The sequence below is a fragment of the Haliotis cracherodii genome, unplaced genomic scaffold (assembly GCF_022045235.1).
Source record: "Haliotis cracherodii isolate W230 unplaced genomic scaffold, xgHalCrac1.p SCAF_2, whole genome shotgun sequence".
Classification (NCBI taxonomy): Eukaryota; Metazoa; Mollusca; class Gastropoda; order Lepetellida; family Haliotidae; genus Haliotis; species Haliotis cracherodii.
This window is the reverse complement of record NW_027266275.1, coordinates 36,883,136-36,901,398: the sequence shown is the minus strand read 5'-3', so window position 1 is coordinate 36,901,398 and position 18,263 is coordinate 36,883,136. Positions and strand designations below refer to the sequence as shown.

The 18,263-nt window shown below is 40.2% G+C and overlaps 1 protein-coding gene across 1 annotated transcript in view; it reads right to left on the bottom strand.

The window, feature by feature from the left end:
• The window catches only part of LOC139468056 (growth factor receptor-bound protein 2-like), a 28,012-nt gene extending 17,810 nt beyond the window's left edge, over positions 1-10,202 (bottom strand). The window contains exons 1-2 of the mRNA XM_071249755.1: positions 10,108-10,202; positions 2,169-2,266 (exon numbers count right to left, since the gene is read on the bottom strand). Of these exons, the coding sequence (XP_071105856.1) occupies positions 2,169-2,266; positions 10,108-10,185 (176 nt within the window). The 5' untranslated portion in view covers positions 10,186-10,202. The remainder of the gene's footprint in view (positions 1-2,168; positions 2,267-10,107) is intronic.
• Between the last annotated feature and the right edge of the window lie 8,061 nt (positions 10,203-18,263).

Sequence of the window (18,263 nt, the reverse complement as noted above, 5' to 3'; positions counted from 1 at the left end):
TAAGAATGGTCAAAGTGCAAAAGTCCGCAGAAACTGAACAAATGACTCGCACTAGTATCTACACATCCACAAAATGTCATCACATTGTGAACTAAAATGACTGATTAATGACCATGAGTAGGTTTTTGAATGACTGCAATTCAAAACTCTTGGACAAATTGTGGTGCCATCACTGGTGAGAACAAATATGTAAAGTTTCTGTTTCATACGTCCACTTGTGTCTGCGGAGGAGAGGTTTCATTTGTTCAAAGGTGTCTAAGGAGGAGAGGTTTCATTTGTTCAATGGTGTATGAGGAGGAGAGGTTTCATTTGTTTAATGGTGTCTGAGGAGGAGAGGTTTCATTTGTTTAATGGTGTCTGAGGAGGAGAGGTTTCATTTGTTCAATGGTGTATGAGGAGGAGAGGTTTCATTTGTTCAATGGTGTCTGAGGAGGAGAGGTTTCATTTGTTTAATGCTGTCTGAGGAGAAGAGGTTTCATTTGTTCAATGGTGTCTGAGGAGGAGAGGTTTCATTGGTTCAATGGTGTCTGAGGAGGAGAGGTTTCATTTGTTCAATGGTGTCTGAGGAGGAGAGGTTTCATTTGTTCAATGGTGTCTGAGGAGTAGAGGTTTCATTTGTTCAATGGTGTCTGAGGAGAAGAAGTTTCATTTGTTCAATGATGTCTGAAGAAGAGAGGTTTCATTTGTTCAATGGTGTCTGAGAAGGAGAGGTTTCATTTGTTCAATGGTGTCTGAGGAGTAGAGGTTTCATTTGTTCAATGGTGTCAATGGTTTGTTTAGTGTGCGAGGAAATGCATCTTGAGAAATATTGGCACATAGTCAATGTGCAAAGGTCAAATGAGGGTTAAACTTTAACTTACTGGAAGACAATGGACTCTCTTGCCTCGGGACGATGGGTCTGGGGGTAAAGACGACCTACCTGTTGGGTTTCAGGGTGATGTAGTTTGCAGGTCAAATGAGGGTTAAACCTTAACTTACTGGAAGACACGGAACATTTTTTATCAATGAGTAACATAATATTCAAATTGGGTATTGACAGTTTCTTTTAGATAAACAAGATAATTTTACTCCCTTGGGTCCGGTGTAATGGGGATCTTCACAACAATGAGTGAGAGCAGATACTTTTTATAAATAATTCTGCTTAAAATGTTTCAGGTAACTTCTAATTTGTATTAGTTCATGTGCTGCCCCAAGTGTGCAACATGTCGCATAAACTGACTAACAATAAGCAGACATAGCAGCTTTCTGATGCATTATTCACTGCAGTAGAAGTCATGTATGTGTGATGTCAGTGAATGATGACAAGTTGAAACTTACCCAAGTACTTACAGCCTTTTATATATTAGACAGCAAACTTCATTGTATTTTAACTCAAACCATTAAACTCTTATCGTAGTTCCTGAGATGTAGTTCTGTTATTAGACAACCCATGCTGAGCATTCCATGTTACAGCAATGTGCAGGTATTTGTACTGTAATACCATGAGCCTCTATGATTGTAAGTTACCGTGTTTGGAATAAACATAAAACCCAACAAGGCAGTCAAGCAGGTGACCCATATATATGTTGTCGCATTCCGACATTATAAACATTGAAAATTCGCAAAATATAACAATCTTGATTCAGTTGAAATAATGCAAAAAGTTACTTGAGAATCTACAAGGAGTTATGATAAAACTGAATACGTAAGCAGCCTTAAACAATGTTAAAACATCTGCCAGATAGTCGGGCAGATAGAGGAAGCTTCATGCAGCCCAAGAAAAAACTTACCGACCACGGCAGGCAGGCATTTTACAATAATAGAGATCTGAGTTTAAATACAATGAAGTTTGCAGTGACATGCGGCAGTAATAAGTATCCTCACAGTGGTAATCAGTCATTCTATTTTTCTGTCAGGGCTAAAATCTCAAAGCTCTTCATTATCTGATTAACTAGGTCATCAGTCATTATTCTTGTGAAGCCATTCGAAATAAGAACAGCGATCTGATCATGCTGATAGTATACCGCATTTTCTTTACAATGGTCAAAACTAGAGCTCTACACTGGGTGGCATCATGATCGAACAAAGAAAAGTTGGCTTGAAAAGTCAAGGGCGAACATAAGACTTTGATATTGGCTAATGGACTCTCTTGCCTCGGGACGATGGGTCTGGGGGTAAAGGCGACCTACCTGTTGGGTTTCAGGGTGATGTAGTTTGCAGGGACGTAGCCCTCTTTCCCTCCGTACTCGGCCTTGTACCAGTTCTTGTCCTCATCCATGTTTAACACCTGGAAACCATGGAAACATGATGTACATCCTTATCGTTTCACAACAATCAAATCTAGCCATCTGATCATGCTGATTGGCTAGTCCTGCTCTTGGAAGAAGTCCTTGTCATACTGGTGGGTGTGTGGGGACATCAGTGCACAATGGGGCCAGTCACACATGCTCTCCTTGAGTTTCCATACTAAGAGGTGGGCACAAGATATACAGGAATCCATTTCGCTATATTCAAGCTATATCCATGCAAGGGCTGGGATGGGTAACTCGGGTATCTGGGTCGGGTGGGTACTGAGTAGGACCCGGGTACCCACAGGACTACCCAGACCCGTGGTTAGTCATGTGATATATTGTCTAATGGCTAAAATTAACTAGAACTCTATCGTTACACTACAAGTCATTACTGTTTGATTTTCCTCCTGACTATGCACCCATTCCTTCTGATTTTTCATTTGGTTGAATAAAGAATAAGTCAACTTCAGTGTATGCATGACCAGATCGTTTAATACATGTATCTAAATACATTTTGTCAGGGCTGTGCTAAAAAAGTTCCCAATCGGACATTTTAAGACATCTGAGACCTACAGTGGGTACCTGGGTAATGTCAGGTAATAGGGGGGCGGGTACCCGGGTAGTAAATTTAGACTCGTCCCACCCCTAATCCATGCTGCACCAGTGCAGGTAAAACATTGCTAGTGCAGGTAACTTTTGTTGCCAGGTTGCACCCAAGTGCAGGTAACATTTCCCACCATAAGTGCACAGCAGCAGTTATATTTGATAAAAAGTGGAAAACTGAATTCTTTTAGAACTGGCTGCAAATCTTTTTGAATCCAGGAAAAAAGAGACCTTGAAATTAGTGAATCAGCAGGTCTGAATGCAGTGAACTTGCAGAACTAATTCTTCACAATTACCACTAAAACAGTCACTCATGAGGTTACATTCACATCAAACAGACACTTTGAAACCTCTTTTTTAAGTTGTTTTCTGGATAGCATGATGTGAAAAGCCATAAACAGATTTACCCAAAATAAAATATGGGAGCACATGCTAAAGTTTGTATTCCCTATGAATTTATTTAATATCCAAAAGAACAGAAAATACAGTGTTTCAATTTATAAAATGATGCAGCCAATATTTTGGGTGTGCAACCTGATCAATTTACATAGTTGACTTATTTTTTGAAGACATACAAAGGAACGTAAAGAACATTGTGTGATATACTTGTTAAGGCTGGGACGGGTAACTCTGGTACTCTAGTCAGGTGGGTCCTGAGTAGGATCCGGTACCCACAGGACCACCCTGAGCCGTGGTTAGTCACGTCATATATTTTTTAATGACCAAAAAAAAATAGGACTCTATGGTTACACTACAATTCACTATTGTTTGCAGTTCTTTCTGACTATGCACCCAAACCTTCTGACCTTTATAGGTTTGAATAAAGATAAAACTTCAGTCAAATTCAATGCATGCATGACCAGATCGTTTTATACATGTATCTAAATATATTTTACCAGGGCTACGGTCAAGCTATTCCCAATCGGACATTTTGTACCCAACTTTGAGACCTATAGCTGGTACCCTGGTAGGGTCGGGTAATAGTGGCGTGGGTAGCTGGGTAGTAAATTTGGACTCATCCCAGCCCCTATACCTGTATACTGTGCTGAGAGATACTCAGAGAGATTTTTTTACAACTGGACAGTGTAACAATGTTAACCAACCCTAAAATCAATGAATTACTCCTCCCCAAAATAAATCATGTTTATTGCAACACAGGACATCAAACACATGAAAAACCACCCTTGATCAAGTAATCTGTCATTGATGGATTGGACCTGACACTCTTTTACACACAAGCAGTTCTTAAGAGCTTCTCTCAAATCCATCACTGGTTGACAACTGTCAAGAAGACCCACATGGCTTTGGAACACTTACAAATTAGGCTAGTTTGTGTTACGAAACCAGCCCCTGATTACATATGACATGTTTACCATGTTTACCATGTTTACTATGTTTACTAATTGAATTTGATGTAAATCAATCAGCTGCAGCTGGCAGCTGTGAAACACTATCACGACAGTTTAAGTCCATGTGTGCATGACCGCTGACCTTGTTACCCGGAGTGATGGATTTAACGGATTATTGAACTTGACCTGTATCTACATAATCAAATCTAGAACTGTCATTGACCATGTTGACTGTTGACTGATTGAAATATGGAAGCAGATCTGGTAAACATGGTAAACAAAACTGAACATTGCTACAAATATTATTATGATTATCATGTTGAAAATAGTTACCATGATTAAAAATATTAAATCAACATGATCAATTTTCATTGGAATTTTTCATATTCTATAAGGGTTTATACATGTTATTTGTTACATTCATGCAGAGTTAAAGAGGGATTTGGTTCAGACAAATCGGCAGTCCTAGTATTATATACTACTCAAAAGAAGTAGAAGACAGGGTCATGACAGATTAACTATAGTCTTTAGTTCTTTAACTTCCCTTGAGTAGTATAGATTCAAGTCATTCAAAACCCACCTTTGTGTGTCTGCTAACAACATTGTACAGGGAGATATCTAGGATTGAAACTAAATGCCCTTGGCAGGCAAATTTGGGGGGAAAATCATCACTAATCTCTCTGCCACTGAAGCTGGTTGGCTAGACTAACATCGAGTCTCTGAAATGAACATATCGTAGAGAAAAAACAGTTGTTCAATTATCTTAATAAAAACATAATAAAAGGGAGCCCAGAGACTCTCTTCAGTTTCAGATACTGCAGTAATCTAGACTTGCCAAACATTATAGACTTGCATGGGCTGTATTTGATATATATTTGTATCAGGGTCTGTAAGACAGACTACTGGTTGGCTATACCTTTATACTTTACTCTGGTTATTACTGGTTACAAGCGGAAAAAGTTGGAAGAATGATTTTGAATGATAAATAGAATCTCACCCTTGTGTCTTTTGATATCAAATATATTGACACAAGGCAATTAAACTTTTTTAACTCAGAGGCTTTCAGAGGAGTTAAAATAATAAATTTGAAAAATGTTTTAAACTGAAACCCTTGGGAGTTTAAAAAGTTTTATCGACGTGTGTCGATATATTTGATATCAAAAGACAGCAATAACCAGTGTCTTGAGACTCTGTACAGAACACGCTGGTGGTGAAAACACATCTCCAACACATGTCATCCATGTCTTCCTATTTCTATTGATATTGTTCAGCATCAGTTGATGAACTGGTTCTGTAAATAAATCTGAGGATTTCCTAGTATGGTCCTAGCCAACAGCCTTAGTACATGATTAATACCTTATATCTTTCATATTTCTGACGTTTCAAATTCTCCATATATCATAAAGTCAAATTTTTTAGACTCACTTGGAATGGAGGAATTGAAAACTATCTTGTCCAAAGAGACAACCTTGGACAAGTTAGAGTGAAATTCATCTCAAACTTACCACATATGTGTCACATAAGATTCTGTTCCATTTCCTATCTTTACTATTGCAATCACTTTCTAAATGTGTTTTGGGACTGTTAACAGTCAGAGTGACCTCTTGTTTATGTGGCTTATCAAGGAGGTCAATTTACATAAGGCCATGCTAACTCCATGAGTGAGCAAGTATGGTTTTACACAGTTTATAGCAATATTCCAGCAATATCATGGCAGGGGACACAAGAAATGTTAGGAATTGCACCCGGGTCTTCAGCGTGACGTGTGTTTGCTTTAACCACAAGGCTACTCAAACGCCCCTATGATAAACAAACTAAAAGGGTGAAAAAAGTTATATGTAATGTACAAATTATTTCAACTACATGTACTACACTAAACATAACAATTGGTTTCTAGGGCTGGTACGAATCCAAATTTACTACCCAGGTACTCGACATCCTATTACCCGACCATATCTGGGTACCCAACACCCTATTACTCTACCCTACCCAGGTACCCAACACCCTATCACCCAATCCTTCCGGGGTACCCGACCCTACCCGGGTACCCAACACCCTATTATTCAACCCAACCAAGGTACCCGACACCCTATTACCCGACCCTACCTAGGTACCCGACACCCTATCACCCAACCTGGGTACCCGACACCCTCTTACCCGACCCTGCCTAGGTACCCAACACCCTATTACTCGACTCTACCTAGGTACCCGACACCCTATTACCCGACCCTGCCTAGGTACCCGACACCCTATTACCCGACTCTACCTAGGTACCCGACTCCCTATTACCCGACCCTGCCTAGGTACCTGACACCCTAATACCCGACTCTACCTAGGTACCCGACACCCTATTACCCGACTCTACCTCGGTACCCGACACCCTATTACCCGACTCTACCTCGGTACCCGACACCCTATTACCCGACTCTACCTAAGTACCCGACACCCTATTACCCGACCCTACCTAGATACCCGAAACCCTCTTGCCCGACCCTGTCCAGGTCTTAACTATTGCAGGAGTCCTGTCAAAAGCTGCAGAAAACGATCTGATAATGCATACACTGAAGTTGACAGAAGTTATATCTTTACTCAACAAATAAAAGTCAGAAGGAATGCATGCACAGTCAGAAAGAAATGCAAACATTTAGCGACTCATTGTGTCCTTAACAATATATCACATGACTAACCAACGGTCCGGGTAATCCTAAGGCTACCCAGGTCCTACTCAGGATCCACCCAATCAAAGTCCCCAAGTTACCATAGTTACCCTAGTAGTTTCCTTATCCTGCACTTGCAATTGACATAAATACATCACAAGCATTAAAGTCAGAATAAATCATGAAAAGACCAGTGATCCAATAATGAGATCAAGACTGATGACATGCTTATCATAGTGATACATTATCCATCAGCTTAAATTAGCATTGTGCAAATATCTACCATCCCAAACTGAAGCACATGACACACATGTTGTGTCTCCTTGGGCAAGTGACTTTGTTCGAAATGTGCATCTGTTAATCTGGTAGGATGAGATGGCAATGTGGCTGTTAGCCTTCTAGTGCCTGACAGGCAGCTTGGGTTGTATACTCCCCAGGAAGCTGAGAATGACTGTCGATTAACCAGGGAAGTAATAACACTTTGAGGATGGCCCTGTGTGGTTTGGAAATATGCACAACATCAATGGCCTATAAGCATGATAAGTAGTAAAAGTAGTAGTAGTAGTAGTAGTAGTAGTAGTAGTAGTAGTAGTAGTAGTTGCGTGCTTCCACAGTAAATATCTTCCCGAGGCTAGAGAGTTAACTGACAATAAAAGTCCAGTTTCCATCCTTGCCGAACTAGGCTGGTATTATGGAGTTACTGTTTGGCTGGACTAACGAGTCTATGCATAGACCAATCAAAATCTCGCAACAAAATCGAAATCAGGTTCGTAAACTGTCATGCAGATTTCGGTCGAATGCAGGATTTGCAAACAGATATTTTCCAAACCTTTTCATGTTTTTAATCAAGGTGCTCGCGTGATTTGATGCACTTCGCGATGTAAGACCCGTTTTATTACAATATAGATCTTGATTATCGATCCTATCGTCTTGACTGGGGCCACCATTTTGTTTAAAACAAATGCAAGTGATGGAATCGGATTGGTCCATAGGAGAGGCTCAGAAGGGACATAACTCATAATAACCACTGGTGGTGCTACAATCGATCCCAGGAATTCCAGCCTATCTGGCAAGGGTGGTACCTGGACTTTAAAGTCAGTTAACTCCCTTGCCTCAGGAAGATGACAGTAGATGAGGGGATGAACTTAGGTTAAATTGAAAGAAACACAACTGTGTTTAGGCTATAAGCTTGGTCAGTGCCAATGTTGTATTCTAAATTTATCAACAACATGACTAAGCATGCTAAGTGTGTGGGTAGATGTTTGTGTGGGGGTAGATGGGTGTGTGGGTAGATGTTTGTGTGGGGATGGTTTTGGGTAGATGGCGTTGGGGGTAGATGGGTGTGTGGGTAGATGTTTGTGTGGGGGTGGTTGTGGGTAGATGGGAATGGGGAGCTGGATGGTGGGTTAGTCTCAGAGCTATGGAATTACTGTGTACTTTCTTCATTGATCCCATTTGGACATCCACCTTTATAACACCTCCCCCAGTACACTTTGGTTTTGTCATCAGTAAATCTAGTTCCAGAAACTGATGTACTGTACTAGTAATATCACACCCACTGTTACACTTAACTAGGGTGGTGTATAGCCTGGTATTTAGCATTGCAATATTTCCGATATATTGCAATAGTCTGTTTTGTGATACATATTGTAATACATATTGCAAGATATTGCCATTAACATACTGCTATGTTTTCTTCAAGTTTCAAACTGCCCTTCATCATCGTCAAAGAGCCAAAACAGCTCCATACTACCATGACTACAGCAATGCTTAATCAAGGGAGGTAATACAGTGGCAAACAGCAGTGAATACAAGAAATATTATTCTGTAGGTTAGTTGTACAAGGAAGATATTAATTTGTTTCATTATTGATAAATCCAAAAGAAATACACTTATTGAAATATTTTGTTTCATATTCCGACCCATTTAGAAAAGAATACATAATGACAGCTTACATCACGGTTCACTATGCGTACCTCTGTGTGTGTGCATGTAGTCACTGATAAACCAAATATGAGATAAGATTATCATCCATTTTGGTGGACGATTTGAGGAAATATTTATGTTTTTAATAATATAACTTTCAGTTTCAAAGAATGAATGTGATCCCCTATTTTGTCATCTTAGCACACATGACAAATACCAAATCACACACAGAAATGGACGCAGATATTCTAGAAGAAGAATAAAGGGCTCACAACATTAATCACATTAATCACATTTAAGTTCAACCTACTTCAAATCCACATGTAACCAATATGATAACCTCCATCATTTTACCACTCAATCATTCACAAGAAAAATATGATATGACAGGTAATTTAATATCTTATACAAACATCTAACACATGATCTAAGATAATAGATATTTCAATAATAATTTTCTGTTCTGTGCTGTCGATTATTGTGCTCTAATATTACATAATAGTCAAGAAAGTTTGGTACATCACTAGCTGATTGGCAATTATGCTGGCAAGTTTTCCTACAAAACGTGGAAAAGAATATGTCCTAACCTTGTATATCATTATTAAGGATGAAGACCTCGACTGTGAGTTTGTTTGTACATGTTGTATAGAATATTAGTTACATGGTCCTGTGTTGTTGACTGCATGTGTAACATTTGTGTAAATGAGTTGATAACATGATAATTATCTAAGCATGATAAAAATCTGGATACATTGTGCAACTTTATCAGTTAAATAGAAACACATATCCAAAATGTTAAACTTTAGGGGTATATACACCAGTTAGGGGTATATACACCAGTTGTACAATGGCAAATTAATCTTATGAGACAGATAAACACAACGAACAGGAAATACGCGTAATACCATCACAAATGATGACGGCAACTCTTTTTTTGTATTATGTCTATATTGAGGCCTACATACTTCAATGATGTGTAATGTTATGAAACTGAAACTTATTCTGAAGTTTAAGTCAACAATCATCGGTTAACATCAATAACAGTAGTGTTCTATTTAATCAAAACGGTTCCTTGGGACACTATCGATAAAAAACAATCACAAGGACGTGCCCCTCTTGGAGCGGATGTGATATTTTACGTGACACAAATTCTACGCAGATTTGATACACTGACTGAGACAAAATCATTCGACCAGGAAGTGAGTCAAGATACCCTTAAAAGTCACCATATCCATTCATAGGAACCCTGAAATAAGTTTTTGATTTACAAATGATTTATCTCGACTCGATAAGGCACCCTACCTTGATGACGGAGTTTTTTCCGAAGCTAAGTTCATCCTCCGCGGTAGCATTGAAGTCGTGGTTGCAAGAGGCCTCCATTTTGACGTAGACAACTGACTTCCTGCAAGGGAGTAAACAGCCCTTAGCTCCACACAGGGGAGATAAATGGTCGGTCGCTATACGAGATTATGCTATCATGCGTCCATACAGTGTAAGGAGCTTCTTCTGAATCCGACAAGGCACGATCAGTGTTGAGGAGTTGCAAATCGAGGGAAGCGCCAGTATATTTTCCTGTATTGTGTGTGACTTTGAGATCATAGGGGGGCGCGAAACTACCATTGCAGCAGGAACGCAATTGCTTACACCTAAAAAACCCACAAATTTTAAAAGTAAACGTCAATTTACCATCTATGCAGTAAATTATTAATTCAGACTCTACACGGTCAAACTTGGTATTTATTGTCTAACTTGAAAATCGGATTCTTTTCGCACAAGAATGAAGATGTAAAAACACAAAAGTAATATCGATTCGTTTTTTATTTTTAAATTTCATTTGTCGTCAGAAATGTTTCTTGAATGAAAATCGAAAAATGTGTTGGGGGAATCTTCGTATATATATTGATAAATAAAACATTATAATAATTAAATTACCAATATCAATTAAAATCTAACGGAAACTGTCCCCAAATGCACGAAATAACGTTTAAGAGCATCTAAAGAAAATTATTTCTGGTGAAACCTAATGAGTGAGTGAGTATGGTTTTACGCCGTTTTGAGTAATATTCCAGAAATATCACGACAAAGGACACAAGAATTAGGCTTCACACATTGTACCCATGTGGGAAATGGAACCCGGGTATTCGGCGTGACGAGCGAATGCATTAACCACTAGGCTACCCCGCCGCCCCTAAACCTAATGAGCGAACTCAGTCATTAATTAAGAGTTTACTATGACTTGTGTATCGAAAACGAAATAATAATGATAATAATAACTGACTCAGAGGTCCATCCATGTTACAAACTAGAATATGTTGATGACGTTGTGGAAAATGATAATTAGAAAATTCTTTGGAATAGGCCCTTTTCAGCCTCAGACCTATCCACGCTAACAAACCTGACCTTGTGCTTTTCGATAAGTCCAATGAAATCATTAATATCATTGAATTCTCTGTCCCTTTGGAAACAAATGTCATTGACAAGATTCAGGAAAAACACAGCCAATATGCGGACCTCACTTACGAAATGTGTCTAGCATCCGCAGGGCCAAGTTGTCCGACTCCCCATTGATCTCGGTGCCTCAGGTTTGGCACCTCCCAATCTGTTGACTGACATTGGGAGGGTACCAGGTTTGCTGCCAGGAATACAGCCCTTCTGACAATCTGGGTAATGCAGAAGGCTGCAATGTTGGGGAGTTTTCACATTCTCCGAAAGGTTCTGGGTGGGTTTGACTAGGCAGCGCTTCCTTGGAGAAGTCCCATTCGCTGTCTTGGCTGCGTGTGGAGGGGGCAAGGGCTACTAATAAAATGTTACTCGATGATTATGTATTTGATACGGGTATTCCAGTTCGTAACGATCAGTAACGTTTTGATAACGTTTGTAATTTTAGGTCAGATCCAATTTTCAAGGGTATACTTTCCTTTGGCCGGCAGTTTAGTGACCTTAAATCTCCCAATAGTAGAAAAAATGCGTGAGTTCTGATAATCCGCCAATGCTGATTTAGAAATAGGCGATTATATGTGGGAGATTGTAACATGAGATTAGCTGTTCTGTGTGAATGTGTGATATAAGTTCTTTGGTGAGGGATATATTCCCAATAAATAATCCCTAATCCCCAGCATCAGGTAGGTTATTCAACATAATACCCATTGTTATTTAGGCAAGAATGATAACACATCTATAAAACGTTAACCCTACAAAGAAACTTCATTGAATTTGAACCTATTGTTCTGGTGATGTAAGCGCCGCGACGTCAAATAACCGAATCCCGGCACTGCTAAAGGGGGGAAACTCTGCAAATGGCGGCTTGGGACTACTGGGCCCAGTGTTCCCCAGACACGCAGTGATTGGTGGGATAATAAACATAGAGTAATGACAAAACTAATTTTCAAATCTATGATTTACACCACATGACTTTATTGTTAATGAAATCTCCATGTGACCTTTATCTCTTTGTTTTGTAAATTCACCCATTTGTGTTTTGTAAATTCACCCATTTGTGTTTTGTAAATTCACCCATTTGTGTTTTGTAAAATCACCCATCTGATATCACCTTTCACAGAACCATGAATGTGCCGGTGGAATATATTTCCCGGCCACGCTTGCATAATATCCGACTGAAATAAGATCATGGAAACTTTAACAGACGACTGAAAGAAGGACACACTGGTCGCACGGGTGAACACTGTGTTCACGGTGTCAAAGTTTAAAATATATATCAATAAATACAGAGCAGAAGCAATGCTACATTACATTTTGTGCTCAACGTGTCACGTGATTGTAATGTTTTGTTTTCCTCTTTGTACAAAAATGAAACAAAACAAAAATAATTATTCGATGGTGATGTTTGGATACGTTTCCAAGTTGCGTTTTGAACCTTGAGTTTGCTGTATTTAGTACAAGTGTCTCGAGGAAATCTTTAGAACTGAACGTTCAATTTGTGAGCATTTGGCAATTGACAAAAATATCATCATGTCTAAGTGATTATTACTAAGGTATTCAGACTGTATTAGAAACACTGATGTGATTCGAGTTTGATATGCTTCTTTATCAGGGTCATGTTTGCCCAGGCATGTACATATTGACATACTACACCCTGTTGGTTGTCATGGACAAGAAAAACATATAGTTAACAAATAACACCATCTTTCAAAGGTAAATAACTATAAGGGAGTGAGTGAGTTGTGTTTAACGCCGCTTTTAACATTATTCCAGCTTAATGTGGGAGGGAAGCCCCAAGTGATGCAGGTCTCAGATGTTTACCACTTCGGTGAAAAACACGAGCATAGAAATGCTGTTGCCAAACCTAGAAACATAATCGGGGCGAACCGGGATTCGAACCTACATAGGTTTCTGGCGTGTCCAAGGGACGTAACTCTGCACAGCGAATTGCGGCGCCTTACACGACTGGGCTACCAGTGCCCCCTAAATAACTATTAAACATGTTGCGCTCTTCTATAGCTGTTCGGATAGAATTTGTGGTTTACACCTCTAATTTCTGTAAAAGGAAATTTAAACTATACTCTTCATCTCGTAATAAGCTTCTAAGTTTCTCAGAAACTGGCCGATTTTACTCAGACTTTAGGTCCTTTATTTCAAAGTTAACAATGTCAAGGCCAGTGACATTGCATGTGTCCGATGTTCAAGTGCAACACGACATACTTCCCTTAATGGGGGACACGGGTGGCCCAGTCGTCTAAGGCGCCGCGATTCGTTGTGCAGAGTTGCGTCCCTTGGGTACGCCAGAAACCTTAATTGTGGGTTCGAGTCCCGGTTCGCCCCGATAATGTTTCTAGGTTTGTCAGCACCATACCCGTGCTCGTCGGTTTCACCGAAGTGGTAAACGTGGTAGACCTGCATCACTTCGGACTTTCCTCCCACATTAAGCTGACACGCCGTGATATAACTGGAATATTGTTAAAAGCGGGGTTAAAAGCCATTCACTACTTCCTTCAATGACTCGACAGGTTAGGCACTCACAGTTTACAGTGCTGGTAATTACCAGTCGACAGGGTGTCTGATTTTGACTGTTTTACAAAGAAAGAATCAATTGTTTAAAAAACATCAATTTTTAGATTCATACTCATCATTAATATGTTTACGAGTTCAGCAAATTGTATTTTATTTTTGTACTGATTTCAAAGTGCAAGCACTTGCTTTTTGTGCCTCTTAGTAGCAACGACACTGGTATTGATATAGGTGTACCAACATACACTCACTCACTCAAAGATCCACCCATGAATACCCGGGCTAGAATAGGTCTTCAGCAACCCATGCTTGCCGTAAAAGGTGACTAACGGGATCGGGTGGTCAGGCACGCTGACCTGGTTGATGCATGTCATCGTACCCTGATTGCGTAGATTGATGTCCGTGATGTCAATCACTGGGTTGTCTGGTCCAGACTTGATTATTTACAGACCGTCGTCATATAGCTGGAACATGTCTGAGTGCTGCTTTAAACAACAAACAAACAAAAATGAAGCTGACATGCCGTGATATAACTGAAATGGTATACTTTCTCCTGTTTTTGCCCGTACTACAGCCGAGAGCAGCGTTTGGGTCCAACAGTCAAAACACGACCTTATACAGGTTCTCGCTTGAAATGAACCTGTGTTTGTTAACAAAACAGTGTCATTTTGAAATCAACACTTGTTCTGTATTCCAAGTGACGTTCAAGTTTGTTTAACGCCACCTATATTCCTAACCGGAATCCCTAGGCTTCATAGTAAGTAAACTGATACTATAAAAGATGGGGTTTATATATTAACCACTCAATGGCTGAATTTGCATGTAGTGATTTTTTTTCTATATAGAAATATAACGAGATCAAGTTGTTGATATTGTTTTCCTTTATTCATTGTTGACTTTTGGGACTGAAGGTGTCCTCATAGATCAAGGCGCTGTACAGAGTTGCGTCCCTCGACCATTTCAGGATCCGAAATGAGTTGTGATCTCTATGCTCGTGAGGTGAAATTGGGTTTAACGTCGCGTCCAAGATTATTGCACTTATATAGTGACGTGCATGCACGTGTATGTGTGGCTGCTTGTACTAGTCCTGACTGATGCCGATTTATAGTGCTAGCCCACAGAGATACCATGCCGCAGTTTAACATGAATACCACACTCAGACACAGTAAACTGACTCCGAGCCGACCAGTCCTTTTTTTAGCCCTTTAATGCCGAGCGCCAGACAGGGTAACAACAAGTACCATCTTTTAACGTCTTCTGGTATGACGCGGCCGGGGATCGAACCCCTGACCTTCCGCTCTCCGGGCGGACGCTCTACCTCTAGACCACGGAGGCGGTCCTCTATGCTCGTGAGTTTCAGGGAAATGGTCAACGTTGATCTTCGCTTTCCTCCCACATCAAGCTGACACATCGTGATGCAGCTGAAATACTTTTCAAAGCGGCGTTAAACAAAGCTATGTACGAGTACCAGGGGAAACAATACAGATATCATTGTCCACTGCATTTAGTTCCACTATCAATCTTTTCCACATAATGTGGCTTTTGGTTAATGTTGTTTGTTTGTTGTTTAACGCCGCACACAGCAATAGTCAAGATATATGACGACGTTCTGTAAATAATCGAGTCTGGACGACACAATCCAGTGATTGATATCATGAGTGTCGATCTACGTCGATGACGCGCGTCAACCATGTCAGCGAGCCTGATCACCCGACCAGTCGCCTTTTTATACGACCAATTCTTAACTGGACCTTCACGGGGTTTGAATAATGCGTCAAAGAACGGGAAAGCAAAACTGCAGGCATATTTGTTATGCCGTCATGCATACTTTCCAAGGTAAATCCAACTAAATTACTTGATTTGCAGATCCGATAAAACAAACCATAAAAACGACATCTGTAACGGTAGATAATTGTGTCTATCATCTTCTTCTCAAAATGTACAGTTACACTGACACTAGTGGCTGTGTATACTCACCCACTCTCCCCAGGAAAAACTAAATCCCGGGGGGTAAGGATGGTGTTAACCAGATCATTGTGTTCTGCACGTCATTCTTTAATGTGGCAAACATTGCATGTGTTATATCACGAGGACGATATTCCCGCATGACCTCGCAGGTTTATTCATTCTCATTCCGTTCTCCGAAAATGATCCTCGTCTGAACCGCGTAACGTCCTCACATCAAATACAAAACACGGAAATAATTTAAAATTAGTTATCAATAGAAGTGGACAAATGCATTGGCTTTACACTCGGATATTACTAATACCGTATACCGGCGTAAATACACGGAAGCATAGAGATAATCACATCAATGCTCTCACACTGACTTTTCAAAGCGAATGTCACACACTCATACGCTGATTTTGTGAAGCCAGAACCATATTCCCGAGGCAAGAGAGCTAACTGACTTTTAAAGTCCAGTTTCCACAGCCAGAACATTAACACGCAATGAATATACTGAAGTTTATTTGTTGTTTAACGCGGCACGGAGCAATATTCCAGCTATACGACGGCGGTCTGTAAATAATCGAGTCTGGATCAGACAATCTAGTGATTGACATAATGAACATCAATCTATGGGTTGCTGAAGACCTATTCTCTACCTTGATCTTCACGGGTCTGACCGTCATACTGAAGGGCATTCACCAGCTGCATCCACAAAATCAACAATCAGTTGTGACACAGCGGTCAATGTGGTGCCACAATTTGTTCTACATTGTTTTTGTTTGCTTTGAGAAATATTCCAGCTACATGACGGCTGGTACATAGTCTGGACCCACATATCCAGTTGTCGATATTGCAAGCAACGATCCACCCGTTGGGGTACCAGGTCACGCTACCAACCAAGTCACTGTGTGTGACCATGTGAAATATTTGTTCCCTGCTTACAGCCAATATAGGTTGCAAGGGACCCATTTTAACACTGCTGCTTGTAATAAATAGCAGCTTCCCTTAGTTCTGCCACTATACATGGGATCCAAACCCACTTATGCCCTGAATACAAAATCTTGCGTTATCAGCACCATATCCCTGCTAGAGGGGTTCACCTTAATAATAAACATCTATGATGATCATCAAATTAGGTTGAATGCTGCCTTTGAAACTTTGAGAGTTGACAATGTTAAATGTCAGGAGCAATATTCCAGTGGTCTGTAAATAATCAAGTCTGGACCAGACAATCCAGTGATTGACATCATGAGCATCGATCCACACAATGGGGATCTCTGACATGCATCTCACTAAAATACAAATGGTCAATGACCTCGTCACTTTGGGTTTTCCTTGCACATATGGTAAGGTAAGATAAGTTGAGGCAAGGTGAAGTGGGGTCTAACATTGTGTTCAAGATTATTGCCCTTACAGCTATGTGTGTCTGTGAAGCTGCTTGTACTAGTCCTGACAAAGGCTGATAATATAGTGCTAGCCCACTGAGTCTCTATGCAGTTGGACATGAATAACCCATTCATATATAGTTTACTGACTCAGTCCTTGTTTTCCCAGTAGAGCCGAGGGCCGGGCAGGACAAGAACAAGTACCATCTTTTGGTATGAGGCGGCCTGGGATCGAACTCCTGACCTTCCACTCTCCGGGCGGACGCCCTACCACCAGACCACAGAGGCGGTCGATAACATCATGACAATACAGGTGATCAGAAGGGGAATTCACTTTGCTATAATTGGGCTTCCCCCACATTCTATAGTGATTCAAGTAGTCCATTTCGGAGGGTGTGGCTTCATTTTTTCTTTCATTGGAAAATGAATGCAAAAACATGTGATTAATTCAGTTTTCTGAATGCAGGAATTAAAATGAACACACAAAAAAAATTAATTATGATGTAATGAAATTTGGTATGTGTATAGTTAGCATGGTTTTTGGGGATTAACTCATTGTGTTCCGTTTTTTTATATATAAAATTTTGATCTTACTTGAATGTTGCATGTTGACTGTACTGAAAGCTGAAACTTGTTATGGCCATATGTGAAATGGCTGCAGTACTGCACATGCTCTACCACTAGACCACACCATATATAGTGTATGTGGTGTCAGTGTGCATGTCTGTCTCTCTTTGTGTGTGTGTCTGTGTGAGTGTCTGTGCATGTCTTTCTTCCTGTGTGCGCAAGTCTACCTTTGTGTGTGGGTGTGTGTGTTTCAGAGGTGCAGTGATCTAAAGCAGCTCAGCACGGCTACAATAGGAATTACTTGTACAGTCAAACTGACGAGAATAGTTAGCTGAAGATGATTGTAGAGTAATTTGATTTCTATTGATGTTTTTGTTTACACTTTTATCAAACACTTGTGTCATGATAATGCCAGGGTTTTTGGACAAGCAAATCAATGCAGCAAAGTTATTCTAACGCTTTCCCATGAACTGATCTCTTCCAGAGATGCAACCCTTCAAATGTTGTAAATGATTACAAACAAGACCGCATTCACCTGAATGTTTTATTTCCCCTGAATATCGTGTCTCTCAGACAAAATGCCCTCTAAAA